This window comes from Prenolepis imparis, unplaced genomic scaffold (assembly GCF_030444845.1).
Source record: "Prenolepis imparis isolate NDT839.2.m4 unplaced genomic scaffold, iyPreImpa1.0 SCAF_5, whole genome shotgun sequence".
In the NCBI taxonomy this organism is placed as follows: Eukaryota; Metazoa; Arthropoda; class Insecta; order Hymenoptera; family Formicidae; genus Prenolepis; species Prenolepis imparis.
This window is the reverse complement of record NW_028141163.1, coordinates 7289201-7307452: the sequence shown is the minus strand read 5'-3', so window position 1 is coordinate 7307452 and position 18252 is coordinate 7289201. Positions and strand designations below refer to the sequence as shown.

At 32.9% G+C, this 18252-nt stretch overlaps 1 protein-coding gene and 1 long non-coding RNA gene across 3 annotated transcripts in view; one reads left to right on the top strand and one right to left on the bottom strand.

The window, feature by feature from the left end:
• The window catches only part of LOC145936648 (uncharacterized), a 203161-nt gene that overhangs the window by 69964 nt on the left and 114945 nt on the right, over positions 1 to 18252 (bottom strand). Inside the window, exons 7-9 of the long non-coding RNA XR_014425421.1 lie at positions 16625 to 16685; positions 11496 to 11768; positions 11312 to 11358 (exon numbers count right to left, since the gene is read on the bottom strand). This is a non-coding gene — a long non-coding RNA (uncharacterized LOC145936648). The remainder of the gene's footprint in view (positions 1 to 11311; positions 11359 to 11495; positions 11769 to 16624; positions 16686 to 18252) is intronic.
• LOC145936636 (glutamate receptor ionotropic, kainate 2-like) lies at positions 140 to 8885 on the top strand. 2 transcript variants are annotated; one of them, XM_083039005.1, is made up of 15 exons: positions 140 to 1873; positions 1969 to 2121; positions 2476 to 2657; positions 3056 to 3213; positions 3481 to 3622; positions 3839 to 4141; positions 4345 to 4563; positions 5109 to 5315; positions 5741 to 5825; positions 5947 to 6223; positions 6449 to 6647; positions 6772 to 6997; positions 7179 to 7294; positions 8251 to 8397; positions 8478 to 8885. In XM_083039005.1, the coding sequence occupies exons 1-15, from the start codon at positions 1804 to 1806 to the stop codon at positions 8598 to 8600; spliced, it is 2607 nt and encodes an 868-aa protein (XP_082895131.1). In that variant the 5' UTR covers positions 140 to 1803; the 3' UTR covers positions 8601 to 8885. The 2 variants fall into 2 exon arrangements, with proteins under 2 accessions (XP_082895131.1, XP_082895132.1); XM_083039006.1 differs by lacking the exons at positions 3839 to 4141; positions 4345 to 4563 and having other exon boundaries at positions 8478 to 8883.

Here is an 18252-nt window from a genome sequence, read left to right as displayed (position 1 = left end):
ATATCAGATATTATTGTAATTTCTATATCTATTATATAGCTTGCATCAATACAGATTTATAAAAATGTGCGATCGAAAATTCCGAACATAAATATTTTATATGCAACCGCATGAATTTCTCAAATCTAGACAGTTCTGAAAGATATTATCAATTCGAGAAGAATTATCGCTCGCATATATAATTATTTTTATCTTTTCACTAGCTGCGATTACAAATTCATAAAATCATTACGAAGCACGAAACGTTAACAGCGATAACTCTCCGAATTGAAATAAGCTACGATGGTCATGCGCAAAATAGCATACGAGAAAATACGATCCTATTACCTACTTTTCGAGCTCGCATGTGGTCAAAATAGTCAACCGGTGGTTATGGGATAGTATAACTACTGGCTCCGATAGCGCCGGGTGGTCCGTGGTAAATATACAAGTTCGAAGAGTTTTTTCGCGCCAAGCGTTTATTCCTAATTGTTTATTCCTAATTATTTTAATAATTTACGATAAACTCAATTAATACACGCGAGTGATCTCGTACCATCAATCAACTTAAAGAATTAACTTCTACCGATATTCTTAAATGTGAGCCGAAAATGTGATAGATCGTTATCCGCGTGGAACTCCAAAACGTCAACATTACTTCACACTATAAAAATGGTTTGTTTTCTCACACGAAAGGAAAGGTTTAATGCACTTCTCGCAATGCAACTTTGGCGCCCGCGTTTTGCTTTGGCAATTGGCCATGCAGATGTATAGGCTCATGTCAAGTTTTTATTATTTAACGCTTTGTCATAATAAAATCAAGATTTAAAATCTTCTTGAATAGTTAAATTAAATGCATTCTAGTAAAATTGGACATACAATGCAATATGGTGCATGGAAAAAAAAGAAATCCGAAGAAAAAATCTATTTTGATCATTTTGAAAAGCATTTAAAGCTCTTTTTCAGCTAATAAATGTTGTAAAAGCAAATTTTTGTTTTCAAAATGACGCTACATAATGGAAAAAATGGAAAATTATTAACATAATTCTTATAACTATGTAATTTACAATATCTGAAAATTTTGTATTTATAAATAATATGCAAGACTATTTAATTATTAAAGTGTTTTTGCTTTACAATTCTGTAAATAATATATGTTTGAAAAATGAAATTATCTTGTTAATTACATCAATACAAATTTTTTTTTTTCAATAGAACAATTAAAAACTTTTAGATAAAAAGGGAAATTGACAAAACTTTTAATACGAAAGCTTGAAATATTAAAATATTAAAATATTGTTTTAAACATCTTTAGAACGTTTCCAACACGTTTCTATTATTTGAATTATTTGAATAAAAAATGCACGTCAAAAATTACATTAATACATCCAAACCATTTATATTTGAGAAATCATGAAATCTATAAAAGACGAATCTTTACGCACTACTGACAACTCTCAGGAAACTGTCAGTGAACTCTATTCGACAGTTGTTTTCAACAGATAAATTGAGAGAAGCTGTTATAGAGCACATTGGCACGGCGAGAAGTGTCTAAATATATCGTAGCTACGCATACATACATACATATACATATATGTATGTATATACAAATGTGTTAGGTCACATAAGATGGCAGTGCAATAGCATCAATGAAATAACAATAATAAAAAACAAAAACAAACTTTATTTTAATTGATATTAATCAAATTCCTTATAATTATTTATTTTTAGAAAAATAAACTGTTCGATACTGATGTAGATTGTACAATTCGTTGCACTTATTGCATTGCTATCAGAATTATTCTCTTTTAGAAAGGTCAAGAAATGCTGCTTCTGTACATTACTATTGCATTTATATCCAATATTTTGGGATTTCCAAGAAGAATTCCTATTGGTAAGCCCGCTGTATGTTTTTCATAAAACCAAGTAATAAAAATAAAATATCTATAATTAATTCAATGTATCGACAACAATTTTAAATAATCGCAGGAGGTATATTCGACAGCGACGAGATGATTCAAAGAGCATTTGAGATATCAATCAAAGCAGTAAATAAAAATATCTCCGAGCACGCGATGGGTGTATTATTGACACCCAGAACCGAGAAAACCAATAAAAATGTCTTTCATGTAGCAAAAATAGGTATATTATTATTTTCTATATTTAGATTAATACACAATTTTAGAATATATTCTTTTATCTACATAAGCATTCTCATAATCTATATACAATTTAATTTAATTAGCCTGATTAATATTACATATTGCATCATGTATACTTCAGCAATTCTGCAGCTTATGTTTCTTTTTTTTTTTTAAGCTATATGCGTTTGTGCGTTATTAATTGAAAGTAAATTTCCAGAAAGCTTTACTGTAAGATATATAGACCAGATACTCTAATTTACTAATTAAGTACTCAATTTCTAAGATTAATAACGCATGTGTGCAATAAACGCATGTGTGCATCTCGCGAGATTATATTATGCACTGAATGCAGCGTGCAAATTGGTAACCAGTGGAGTGGCCGGAATATTCGGTCCTCAAGATAAATTGAAAGCGGACTACGTTCAAAGTATGTGCGATACTTTAGACATACCTCATATTTGTGCCAGATGGGATTCCGGAACAAAACGCGACAATGTGATAAATCTATATCCACATCCTGACATGCTTTCCATGGTATTTATTTATATCCCTAATCATTTACAAATAACTTGGGTCGTCGCATAACTGCAGTCAACAGTTTTGATTTTTCACTAAAATGCAAAATTAGAATTTAAAAAATATTTAAATTAAAATAGAAAGAAAATAGTATTGCCTGCAAAAATTTTCTTATTGCATTGTTCTAAAAACAAAATCTTGAATAAATATTTCAAATTTATTATATTTATCGTATTTTTTTTCTTGGATTGTTTGCATTATTATTTTTCAAGATATAATATTTACACTTTAGTTGCTAATCAAATGATGATTTAATCAGAACCGAGAATAAAGGGATCGTAAATTAAAATTTCATATTTTTATGATTAATATTGCAAATGATATTTATATTAAGATTAATTTCTGGCATAATTTAGGCTTTTCATGATCTAATAAAAGAATACAAATGGAAGGAATATGCAATACTTTACGACAACACAGATGGCCTGATTCGCATAAGTCGTCTGCTAAAATTGCCAAATGTGAATACCATTTCCGCCATGGCGTTCCGTTTAGGTAATGGACCAAATTTTAGGTACGCAAATGTACGAATCATATAAATAGATCGTTCCTGGTACAAACCTACGTGCAAGCACAAGCGACGTTTGTCAAACAAAGTTATTATGCACCTGTGCCATTATTTAACCCCGCCGTAAACGCCAGAAAATATCGCGATGATTTACGATACGACTGTCTGTATATGATGCGAACGTCGCTCGCGCACACGTGTCACACGCCATTGCCAAAAGATTCTTCGGAAGAGATACGTTATTCAAAAATTAATGAGATAATTTACCTACAGGCAAGCCATGAAAGAGGTAAAAAAATCCGATTACAGAAATATCATAATCGATTGTTCGTATGACATTCTTGCGTCTGTTCTCGAGCAAGCACAGCAAGTCGGAATACTATCAGAAAGATATAGAGTGATTATTACTTCTTTGGTAAGATGTTTCATCAGAATGATTTGATAAGAATATTTGATAAGAATAACTTAAAAAAAGATTATATTATAGTTATAAATTTATATAAAAATCCGTCATATTTTTAGATTTCAAATAAAATACACATTAAATTGTATCAATCTTCTAAATTTTTATCCGATTCGAAGGAGAATACATTTATATGTTTAACACATACATTTCATTATTTATCATTAGGATTTGCAAACTCTGGATTTAGAGCCGTATAAATATTCCGGAGTGAATTTAACAGGCGTACGTTTAATCAATCCGGAAAGTTTAATTGTTCAACGTACCCTCCAATCTCGGTCTCTTAATTGGAATTTAACGAACGGTTCTCATTTAAAAGTGGAAGCGGCGCTCGCTTATGATGCTGTCCAACTTTTTGCGAGTGGTTATGCACAATTACGCGACAGCATTAAGGGAAATCTTAAGAAATTATTTTGCAATCGTACGCAAACTTGGGGACACGGTTTCAGTTTGAGTAATTATATGCGAAACGTATGTATGATTACACTAACGTATTTAAACGCATATGTAACAGAGTCTAAACTTTTCATAACTTGCAAAAAAAAAGAAAAATTCATATACGTGTTTTAGAATCAATTTAGAAATAATTTAAAAGAATAATACAATTTCATTATACACGATGTATCATTTTTTAATATATATTTTAACCGGAGAAACTTTTGAATTGACACTAGACGCAAATAAATGGATTGAGCGGGATGATAAAATTCGATACCGCTGGATTCCGGAGCGAATTCCAATTGGACATTGTAAATCTCGAAAATCAAGGATTGCGCAAAGTCGGGAGATGGGAAACGAATGTTGGTATTCAATGGAAGCCGGGACATAGAATTCCTGGAGTGGATGATGAGAAAAGTTTACGTGACAAACATTTCTTTGTTTTGATATCGTTAGTACGTTCCAATGATCAATATAAAATTTATTAATAATATTCATTCCTTAAAAATGCATTCGTTTACAATTCATAATTAATTAAATATTAAATTATTAGGAAAGAAAGGATGTAACTTTGAATTTTTAATTATTAATAAGTTAAGTCGGAATTATGACGCAATTATATAATTCGATGATGATAAAAAATTCAATAATTTTATAAAATATACTTTAATAAAGGAATTTTAAATTAAAATAAAACAGCAGATGCGTGTATAAGTAATATAATTTTAAATTATATGCAAAAGGCAAGTAATAAAAATGATGAAACAAATAATATAAAAAAACAAAATAATGCTATATTATCAATTTTAATGGCAGTATTTTAACTATTTTCTTTGTGATTTATTGCAATTAAAAAACAATCACATAATTATCTATGTCATTGCACATAATTTTCCATATACATTTCAATATATATGTTATGTTTTAAATAATCTCCAATTTAATATAAGAAAGATAAAATAAAGATAGATGTTCTTGATTAGACTAAAATAAATTCCAGACCGACCCATATGGAATGCTTCAAGAATCATCCTCTATGACAATTGGAAACGATCGATACGAGGGCTTCGCGATCGATATAATTCATGAGATGAGCAAGATACTAGGGTTTAATTACACCTTTGAAGTTCAGGCCGACAACGCATATGGATCGCTTAATAAAACGACCGGCCAGTGGAACGGCATGCTAGGAAAAATAATCGCTGGCGTAAGTCGATGAAGCATTCCTTCACGATTTAATTCCACGTAAACGGCATAAGCGCGTGATAAACTTGACCGACCTTCGTTCGCGAGTAGTGCTGCTACCTTCCATGTGAGAGAAACGCTTTGTATATTCTTACATCGATAAAGCAGCTGCCTCTACATTTCTCTGATATATCATGAATAATATTTTTAAGCAGTTTATCCTTTAAAATAAATCATCATCGCTAATCATGTGCATTTCAACGTATTGTCAAAAAATAAAATGTATATTTATATTTTTCTTATTCTTCATCTGACCACATAATCGGTATAAAAAAATCTATATATGATTAATAAAAAAATTAATAAACTAAAATTATATTTCATATACTAAATATTTTTTTTTTAATTTATGCAATATGATGAATTTTTTTTCTTTTAATTTTGAAGACAGCAGATTTAGCGATCACAGATCTAACAATCACGGCGGAAAGACAGGACGCTGTAGATTTTACGAGCCCGTTTATGAACTTAGGTAAAACATGATATGCGCTGTATATTCGCAGTGTGGAATCGGAATAAATATAAAATATAAATCAAGCTTTCAAAATCCATTTAGGCCTCGATTAAATAATATTTCTTTCTTTTTTTTTTAGGTATAAGCGTGCTCTATAGAAAACCAACGAGCGCTCCTCCGAGCTTACTGTCTTTTCTGGGACCGTTTTCGAAAGACGTATGGGTGCATCTGCTCGCAGCTTACATCGTCGTGTCAATGTTATTATTCGTGATTGGGAAACTCTGCCCCGTCGAATGGACAAATCCATATCCATGCATCAAAGAGCCGGAAGTATTGAAAACGCCTTTCACTCTGATGGACACTCCGTTCTTCGTAATCGGAGCTTTACTGAAATCTCCCACCGGATTTGCACCCGTGTAAGTCGAAGAATTATCTTCGCTTTGTGAAACTCGTCAATATCCGTATAATTTCGAGATATTTCTCTTGCATGGAATCAAACTCTTATTGAATGCACAATAATTTTGTATCGTTACAAATTTTTGTATCGTTACGCAGCTAGTTGCGCCACGTGCAATTAATAATTATAGTTGAATCTAGAAATAACACTTTGAAAAATTTTGAATAAAACACTTGTATTTTAGAGGAATTTCAACAAGAACCTTGGCTATCGCGTGGTGGTTTTTCACTTTGATCATCGGATCGACATACGTTGCCAATCTGGCGGCAGCGTTATCCACGAAATCCGTCGTATGGCCCTTTAAGGCGGCGGAAGAATTGGCTTATCAACAGAAAATCAAGTACGGCGCGAAAAAGGGCGGATCGACGCTCTCATTCTTCAATGTGAGTGACACGATTTGCAAAAAAGGCGCAGATGGTTGTGGACCATTATTAAAGGCATATTGGTAATGATATTTCGCGTTATTATTTATGAAAGCGTCTGGCAGGGATCGATCTCGTTTTGCAGGATTCCTCGCATGAACCATACAAGATTATGTATAATTATATGATGGATCATGCTGACGAGGTGCTTATGGAAAAGAACGAAGAAGGCGTGTTGAAGGTGCAGCAACAGAATTATGCGTATATCATGGAGTCCACGTCAATTGAGTATATTAAACAGAGAAAATGTAATGTAACGCAAATCGGTGGACTTTTAGATGCCAAGGGCTACGGGATAGCGATGAAAAAAAGTTGGTGATTCGATTTTATATAATTTATAACAATAATTGAGACAGAGCATTATATATCGCCGTCTAGAGTTCATCTCAATTTATTATATACGTCACATCAATTCGGTTCGGTCATTTTAGATTCGAAGAAACGATTGAAACAATTTAATTCATTTTTAACCAAATAAATCTTTCGATGCAGATGCATCTTATCGCACGGATCTTAGCGGTGCTATACTAAAGCTGAAGGAAAACGGCATAATCAATGAGCTGCAAACTAAATGGTGGAAACAGAAGCGAGGTGGCGAACTATGTGAAGTATGTGTCGTTTATATTTTTGCATTGTATTTTCGACTTCGTTTATTTCGACTTTATTTTGCGGCAAGAATGAAATTACATGGATTGAACGTCGCGCGTAATCTTTGTCTTACTTCATAAATAGTTGCGAAATTATTAACATGTCGATTATTTAAATGCTTTACATAATGATGCAAGATACTTTCACTTATAAAAAATCATACACGCCCGCTTCTAATTTATCTCAGGCAAAATCTTGCAGATAAATTAAGAAGTAGATGTACATTCTGCACGAATTGCCTAGGGCAATTTGAACAAAACTCAACTAAGTCAGAAATTTTTTTTTATTTTCGATTTATATATTTTCTTTCTATCTTAATTTTTCTATTTATCTTATTCACGAATCGTTTGCTTTCTGTAAATTATTCAAATATTAATTAAAGTCAAGCAAGTCATTAGCTAATGCGGTCCTTTTTTCAAGTACTGTTTTAAAAAAAACAACTTAAAATTCAATTAATTTGATCGAAAATGCTTTCTCTTCAACCGTTAACTTTTCACTCGTTTACTTATTGGCTGTTTATTTTTCTTTCATTTATTTGATTACACAAATAGATAAAACACATAGGCAAAGTATTTCACGTTACTTGGCTGCTTTTATAGTTGAGCTGAAACTCAAACTTTACCGATTTGGTCTGTACGTGTAGGGACGACATAGCGGTTCCGGCGCGTATTTGGCGTGTAAGCGAATAAGCCAGAGTTAAAGTATAAGAGTATAAGCCAAAGTATAGTTACTTCAAGATTTACGAAGAAAACTACTGGATAAATTTTAAACTATTACGAGAGCAACTCGGAGAGAAATTTATATTCAGTTTTCGAAAACTTCAATTTTATGTCACTATTTAAGCGTTAAATCATAATCGTTTCAATGATGTTTGAAAAAAAATTCGATCAATGTTGAAAAATGAATTTTTTTATAGGAAAAGGCCAAAGTCCAAGTGGAAGCATTAAATTTCGAAGACGTCGGTGGAGTATTTTTAATTATGATAAGCGGCGTTATGTTATCGTGGCTCATTGCAGCATGGTCATTTCTGTGGCACATTCAAAATCTCGCGATCAGACATAACGTAAAATGTTTCATAATTCGAATTCTGTATATTTCCTACAAAATCATTTCTATAATTATAAAAATTGTGCTTGTTTACAGGTATCCTACAGAGAAGAGATCGTAGAAGAGTTGAAATTCCTAGTTAAATGCAGTAGCAAGAAGATCATCAAAAGAAGAAAAATATCCTTTGAGACGATTAAAAGCGATAGCGCCGATTCCTAAAGATACATGTTACATCTGTAGCAAGTCTTACATGTAAAAAAAAAAAAATTAAGTTCAATTAAAAGATTAAATAAGCCAGTTTGGATTTTAACATTATTTATAAAAGGTGATAATGCCGGCTTAAGTGAAACTAAGAGTATCGAAAGATCTTCGAGAAAATCTTACGCAAGTTCTACAAACTCGTTCTAACGATTACCATCGGTGCTACGGCAAAATGGAATAATGCAGGAAATAAACGCTTCGCCAATAAACGCTCCTCTCGAAACCGGAATTGACGATTGCGGCAAATCAGCGTTGCATGCATAAAAAAAAATCTCATATGTAATATTGAACATTCTTAAAGATTATATAGTGCTTCCAAATGATTCGCGAATATGGCGAGAAGAGATCGCATGAACCGATTCAATGATAAAATTTTACGTTACATTTTACGCCGGAGAGAGCACGCGTACATTTACGAATATTTATATATATATATATATATATATATATATATGTGTGTCTTTCGATGTCGTAAAAGATTACGTAGGAGAGCACCTGTTTATGAGAGCGCAATCAAGGATCTCTGAGAATCTTTCGCGAGCGATCAATGACATAAGGATCGAACGATTCTCGTGTTATCGAACAAGAAATGCATTTCCTCGATGTTAAACGCGGATCGACTCTCGCGGACGTACGTGCATAATGGAAGAGTCCCGTGAAAATATTTCTTAATGCATTCGAAGTGGGTAGGCGAGCAAATAATGGAGCTGTCTAAGAGACTACTAGACGCGATGCACAGTTCTTCTCGACGGCATTAATATTCCCTCTGAAAGAAGGCCACTCTGCTGGTAACTGCTGGAACTTGGATCTTTTATCCTCCGGCATTCTCAAAACAATTCTGTAGAAGGCAGGATTGTTTATCGCGCTTATAAAGTTCTATGAATTTTCCGTCACGCTATTATTTTGCTCATGGAAATATACGACAAATAAATGAAACTGATAACAACTGTAATAATAGCTAAGAATATGAGGGGACGGGGAGGGTGAGAAATATTTGATTGACTGTTTAACTAAAAATTACATATTAAGAGATTTGCAGCATACGCAGCTAAATTTTTTTTATGATCTATATAATATCAAAATTTAATTTTTCAAACTTCTAGAATTAGATGATAATATATAATAAATATTACCCGGGGGGGGGGGGGGGGTTGTAAATTTAAAATTTGCATTTCTTTAGAAGACATTAAAAAATAATGACAATCAATGCCTGATTACAATATATAATGATCGAAATAAGAAGATGAGAAATATTTTATTGTCGGACATTAAACTGAACTGTCCGGCATCATAAGGTCATTAGAGAGAGATCACCGCTTATCTCTCTGCCATTTTGTCGTAAACACATCCGCGTATATATCCATGGGTATAGTTATCCGTGCGTGATGGAAGTAACAAAGAAGATCCGGCGGGGAGATATGCGCAACGGCGCGTAACCGCTGATTGGTATCTTCACGAACAGAAGAGATCTGCTCTTCAGACGCTAAACGATGAAAGTCGCGCACTCTCTCCGCCGGGAATTTTCGCCTCCGGTTTACGTACCGGCTGTTCGACCGATGACATAAACCCCTTTGGAATCTTCGATTACTACATGCGAAAGAAAGAGAGAAAAACAACAAGTTCGATGGGGAGAAGCAATGGCATCTCGAGAGAGGAGCGCGTCTCCGTCTTCTCGATCGTCTTATTCAAAGGCAGCCGGCCGCAGGAGTGAAAGAGTTGCGCGGGTGGAGAAACGCGCCGCTCGTAAGGTAGTATTAAAAGACCATTAAACGGCTCGACATGACGTACGACTTTAAGTAAGCGCGTGTGTGCACGAAGAATCGTTCTGGCGAATGAAAGTCCCCCTAAGTTCTGCGGTTACCTGTCTCGCCTTGCAACGATAAGAAGGCATCCCGATACGTCAGTAGACCAGATACGCGCGTCTGTAATTTCGTTCTCTCTTACGCTATCTATCCCCGTCGTGTCCTGCATTGTCCTTCTAATTAGGCAAACTGTTGGCACGAAATTTACGGTCGTCATGTATGATGACCGGAGAGACCTGTCGCTTAATCCGCATTAGCTTCCTCTCCTCTATCGTAATCCATTCCATCCTGAGACTTGATTAGAGAAACAGGAACCGCGAAATTTATGATCTGCGCGTGCTCGTTGAATTTCGAGTCAAATTCACGGAACCACGGATCCATACGCCGGATATTATTCTCGAGATATGCGATGTGTTTCGGAGAGTTTCTACGTATATCAAACTCATTGTCAAGTGAAATGCGCAAGTATTTATGTCTCTTAAAAAAAATCCATCCCAGAAATATCGAAAAATTAATTGTCTATTTTAAACACTTCCCTTTTTAAGCTCGTGAATCGAAAATTTAAATATAAGCAAGAATTGTATGTAATACACTTTTTTTATTACATAATAAAAATATATGTAGCAGAATTGATCTTGCGTTCTTTTTCTCATAAAATCACAAACATGAGTTGTAAAAGCATTCGTATCGATGTATCTCAAGTTTGAACGAAGTCAATTCTAATCCTAACAATTGATCACAACTTAACACGAAACATGAATAAGCAAATGAGCAAGTATAATTCAAATTCGACACTTTAAATATCAGACAAAGCACAGCCTTATTTTGTCTGATCAATAAACAATAAATAAACAATTTCTCACTCACCGGTCCGTGCAATGGCGGAATTGTAGTACACAGCACACATTGATGATCTGAAAACAAAATATTCAAATTATGTATATACATGTGTGTCGGGGGGGGGGGATGTACAGGTGTTTTGAAAGTCTGATAATGGTCGAATATCTCAATGTATGTGTTTACAAAAAAATTTTTTTTTATTTTTGCATACCTCACAGTTGCCCCGCTGTTGCCCGATGCCTCCCTAGGCCTCCTCCTCCTCTCTTAGTTCATGGTAGCACTCACGACACTCGCGAAAACGCGAATAATTACGATCGCCCGACACTTTTACACGGCACTCCCGACGCGCGAAACTTTACACGGCACTCCCGACGCGACGCGTGAATCGCACGCGTATTTCGCGTACATTGCGCACGAATCAACTTTAGTTCGACACTCGAGAATTTCGCAATCAAATTCGCGCGCAGCTTATCAGCAATGCTACCTGTAACAAATAAATTAAAATAAAACATTAACATTTTAATTTTTATAACATATTATTATTTTAAAATTAAATTAACAAATTTTCGCTTTATTAATATTTTTTGACAGAAATCAGCTGATTAAAGCGTTAATTTGCTAATTAATTTTTTAAATAATATGTTATAAAAATTAAAATAATAATATGTTTTAAATAATATGTTATAATATTTTTGACAGTTATCAACTGATTTCTGTCAAAAAATATTAATAAAAAATAAGGTATTATAAATTATAACATATTATTTACAATAACATATTACTATTTTAATTTTTTACCATATTATTATTTTAAAATTTAATTAGCAAATTAACGCTTTAATCAGCTGATTTCTGTGAAAAAATATTTTAATCGAGTTTAAACAAACTATATTATTTTTTTTAATAACATTCTTTTTAATATAAAATTGAAGAATGGCGCATGCTTGTGCTGTTCTAGTAAAATTAAATTTGATCTACATAAAACGTCTTAAATTCCTTGTGGTTTATAAGGTTTCTTTTTATATATATAAATTTCTTTAATTTAAATGTTAAAATTTCTCTTAATAAAAAAAATTATCAAGCTCTATCATCTCTAAGTATTTTTGTAAAAATTTTAAAAATTTTATAAAATTGACATATTAGAAATAAATTAAGAAAACCTTATTCTTCTCTTTACAAACTTTGACAGAATTTAATTTGATTCAAAAACTGATAACAAATATCTAAAGTTAAATATTACAAAGTTAGAAAATGCGGGATGTAAGATGAAATCTTCGTTAAAGAAAATTCAAGTTTAAATTGTCAGAATAAATGACAAGAATTACGTGGAAACTGAAATATTTTTCGTACAACGTGATATCCCGACAATTGCTTAACATCGAGAACTTTGGATAATCTCGAGAGAGATATTCAAAATACATGCATATGCTGCTTTGCACTTCCTATGTCTTGCCATGAAATGTCATCGCATTTGGCTGTCCCAACGTGTTAAGGACTTAATCCCGAAATGCTCAACGAAATGCGCGCATCCGTCAGGTCGTTAATCGTCGTTATCGCGACGACAAAGCGAAATTAGTGGGCGCGAGGAAATTAGGGAAGATTAACGTGCGTTTTCCATTATCCTGTGTGTCCCGCAGCACGTCTGCGATGCAGTATAATATGTGATATAACATGTGAGGTGCAAATATCCACTTTGCGTGCGCGCCTCTGTGAAATCTTAATGTTTACGGATCTACTTTTAATGCGTCGAGTCTCATCTAGTTATCGGCAGTCTCGCTTGAAACCGTCAGCTTCATCCCGATTATCTATTAATGCGCACTTAATTTAGATCGTTAAATTTTTTCATCTTACCACGTGCATTCAAATGCGCCGCAATATCGGCGACTTTCCGGAATTCCGATATCATTTAATTACGAGATTTAATATTCAGCAGTTTCCCAATACGTTCGATTTAAGCAAAATACTCGTTTTTACAAAACGTTTTAATACAAAAAAACATTCATGTAATTAAGTTAATTTAATTAATAAATGACTTCAATGTGCTCTTAACTTATTGATCGATAATAAAATCTATAACATATACAAGATAATAAAGATTTCGAAATATCCTCTTTGTGCAATAGTATTATATATAAAATGACGTTTCTTCTCTATTTATAACTTGCACAAAATTTAACAAGCAATTTAACTTTATAATTGTAATTAAACTCTGTCACAGCGAGGTACCACTTATTTAATAACGATAAAGCGAGACATTAGCATGAAAATAGCTTATATAACAAGATAATCAAATTTTCAACAGCCCCAGTACTAAAAAACAATTAACCAATTCACATAAAACATCCACAACCATCCACATAGAAACGCATTACAAACATATTTAGAAAGTATTTTTTTTTAATCTCTTGAAAATAAATAAAAAAATTTTGATATATAATAAATCGGTACTTTCTTCACATTTTCTATTTTCGAGAGAATGTATAACGTTTATTTATATAAAAAAGTATAACTTCTGACCAGAGAAAATTCCGGGGCATCACACGAAAGATAATTTCGCACGCTCTTACCCAGCGGTGTCGAATCGCTCGCGGCGTCGTGTGAGATCGCGAACACGATGGATAACGCAATTACTCATGCAAGCGATCTGACGATGATGCGTGCATTTTGTTCGTATATCCGATTAAGAAGTCACTGCGAGTCTCGACCGCGGGCAACACATTCCGCGTTCTAACAAGTCGGGAGGTTGAAAAAGAGGCTTTACGGGTGTAAAGGGAGAAAAACTTTTGCGAGAGAGAAGTTAACTCCTCCCTTCTTCGAGATCGAGCCACAAGAAAGTCGGCTTCGAGGTCGTTCGTTCGTTAGAGACGAAACTTAAACGAAGGAATTGGAAGAAATTAACCTTCGTAATATGTAATTTCATTTCGCCTTTCGGTCCGAGTTGATAATTATGACGCTAATAGCTATTATCGTTGTAGAGACACGAGGCATCTGCGATATACGAACCGCGAAACGCATCGCTTAACGAATGACAAGCTCGATGGCTGCAAAAAGAGGACGCTTAATAAGTAGCAAAAGCATATCTTTATACGCGGACATTCACGTTCTCTGTATATATACGAGTACCGCCCTATCTGCGCACGCAATTTAGATTCGAAAGCGGAATGGAACACTCTGCGGGCAGATTGCAACATCGGGAATGCCGTCGGCTGATATTTATAGCCCTCCGCTTGCATCCCTGAGAGAAACGTCATTTATTCCATTGTCGCTAACAATAGATAGCCGTCTCTTATTTCATCGGTGATAAATTTGCACCGCATCATGTAAGTTACATATGCATATTCGATGCTATCTCGAGAGAAGTAAATTTTCTGAAGGAAATTTCGATATACATGTATTCTCTTCTGTATATTCTGTATATTCTTTATCGCGCGATCACGCAAAAAAAACCGGACACTCATACATCTTGTTTATTGATATGATATTACGAGAGAGGGATGGAATCTTTTTTTTAATTCGCGCGAAAAAAAAAACATAATATTTACATAAGTATTATATATGGACAGGATAACGCAAACGTCAGTAATCGCTCAAGTGGAGAATGTAAATCTGAACTGCCAGCAGACCAGACGTGTCTTGAAGGGACAGCGCATAGTATTTGTAAGGGTGAAGGAAGATTAAGTGCTACGTAGGACGAACAATGTGACGCATGTCGCGAAGCCGCGAGTCCGGCTCCGTTGTCACTAACGCGTCTCTGTTTGCGGTTGAATAAATCGATCGCGAGAGCGACAACACTGAAAATAATCTCTTTAGCTAACGCTATGGAAATATCTATTCATGTACAGCCGTTGCAAGCTGCGTCATTTTAAAAAAAAGTAAAAGAAGCTCAAAGCACTTTAACTTAATTAATCCACCGATAATAAGATTTTAAAAATATTTATACATATGTATTATAGAAAATATTTATACATATGTACTAAGTAAAGCTATTATTTTGATTCACATTCAATAAGTATGAAAAATATTACTGTACTAAATTAAAAATAAATATCATTATTGCATCGCGATTAAAGTTAAAGAGGCATCTTATATACATGAAAACTCGAACGGGCTCATCTGCATTAGAAATTATACCTCGCAAGTGCGATCCGAGCATTGATAAATAACGGTGTCCTGCATGCTGTGAATTACAAATATTCCTCATTATCTTAATACTTGACTAAATGAATGACGAAGAGGCACATTTCAACTTAAGCCTGTGATATCGCGCGCCGTGAGAAATTCAACAGAGAGACGAAGACTTGTCGCGATGCATCTAGAGAGCGAATGCTTCAGCGTAGATTAACGGTACTTCTCTCCCACGTTTGATATTAATATAGGTAATTTAATATGAGAACTTTGGCTAAAGAGAGGCATGTAACGTGCATCCATATTCGAATGAATCGCGCGAGTCGGATTGTTCGCAACCTCCTTTAATCAGGCACTCCCATCATGAGAATCAAAGTCAAATATATAATTAAGTACTAATTAAATGCTAATCCCACTTTATTGCTTTATATAATCCCGAATTTATTGTTCACGAAATAAATTTAAAATAATCAAAAACATTTCAAACGTACATATTTACGATATGTTTTGCGGTTAATTTAATAAGAAACAAAAATTTATATTATTAATTTTTTTATTTTTGACTATTTTATTGTTATATAATTATAATATTCTGTATTACATCTATACACAAAATTTCATCCATTTGGGATCTATTTGCAAAATCTTTAATCAAATAAATAACAATTCAAATAAATTTGTTTTCCTTTTGTTTGCGATTCCTAAAAAGTGCATGCAAAGTCGATTCTCTCAATATATTGTTATAATGTCTTATCCGCGATTAATATTTTTTGACAGAAATCAACTGATAACTATCAAAAATATTAATCGAGTTTAAAGTATACTATAACATATTATTTAAAACATATTATTTTATTTTATTTTATTTTGAACAAACTGTTACACTACTAACCCTCGCGATGACAGCCTCTCGATGCTACGAATATAACGCACAATGCGAATCGAAACAGTTAATCAGCATCGGAAAAGATCCACCAATACTTGCAAGAATCGACTTAACATGCCTTTTTTAGAAAGGGATATTATAATATTTTAAATTCGATTAATATTTTTGACAATTATCAGAGCTGATTTTTGTCAAAAAATATTAATCGCGGATAAGATATTATAACATATTATTTGAAACATATGTTACTATTTTAATATTTTCAACATATGATATATACCCCCATTACCGCTATAGAAATATTATAAAATAAACAATTTCTCACTCACCGATACTTTACACGGCACTCCCGACACGACGCGTGAATCACACTGTGTATCGCAATGCTATCTGTAACAAATAAAATACATACATATATTAGAATAATCTTATTATTTCGCATTACAACATGCACAATATAAATATGTAAGCTAGAATTAACGATAGATATATCCACGGATCGTAACACATTCGCGCGCGCGAAAACAGATTAAGTTGGGTTATGTCGGCAAGAGATTTTGCATCCAATTTTTCGCGAAATATGCGTATATCGCATAATTACGACTACATATTAACGTTGAAATTATGATATGCGATTGATAAATATTACAATACAAAGGTTAGAAATCATTTCTAACGATTATGCTTACTAATTAATCACAGCGGGATGAAGGTCGAACTGCCTGATACTCGCGGCGTTTCGGTAATGGCCGAGGCTACAAACATCGGCAACTTCACTCTATAACGCGCGCGCGATACTATGTATGTACATGACTTATAATATTAATAATTAATTTAAAACTCGAAGGAGATTCGTTCAAAAAGATATAGCTTTAGAAAGAAAAAATATTAATCGAGAATAAGGTATTATAACATATTATTTACAACATATTACTATTTTATAACTTTTACCATATTATTATTTTAAAATTTAATTAGCAAATTATAACATACACAATATAAATATAAATAGGTAAGCTAGAATATTTAATTAACAAATTTTATTAATATTTTTTGACAGAAAAATGAGCTGATTAAGAGACATTGAGAAAGAGAATGTCTCTTTCTCCGCAATAATATTTTCTCTCTCGTATTCATAGAAATGTTTTCGAGATGTCTTGTGTATTTGAAGCTTGATTATTGTAAAAAATAATTAATTTGTTGTATAATAATTAATTTGGATAATTTGTCAGTGTATCTACCGAGCAATCACAACGTCTGATTAATGTCTTATATTACTACTGAAAAAAAATTAATTGAAGCTCTACATGACATATATGATTAAAGCGTCAGCTGATTAAAGCGTTAATTTACTAATTAATTTTTTAAATAATGTTATAAAAATTAAAATAATATAATATGTATTAAATAATAGGTTATATAATACTTTAAACTCGATTAATATTTTTGACAGTTATCAGCTGATTTCTGTCGAAAAATATTAATCGCTGATAAAGTATTATAACATATTATTTACAATATATTACTATTTTAATATTTTTAACATATTATTATTTAAAAATTTAATTAGCTAAGTAACGCTTTATTAATATTTCTTGACAGAAATCAGCTGATTAAAGCGTTAATTTGCTAATTAAATTTTAAAATAATATGTTAAAAATATTAAAATTGCAATATGTTCTAAATAATATGTTATAATACACCTTATCCGCGATTAATATTTTTTGACAGAAATCAGCTGATAACTATCAAAAATATTAATCGAGTTTAAAGTATTATAACATATTATTTAAAACACATTATTTTATTCAATTTTATTTTGAACAAACTGTTAAACTACTAACCCTTGCGATGACAGCCTCTCGATGATATGAATATAACGCACAACGCACAATGCGAATCGAAACAGTCAATCAGCATCGCGGAAAAAATGCAACAATACTTGCGAGAATCGACT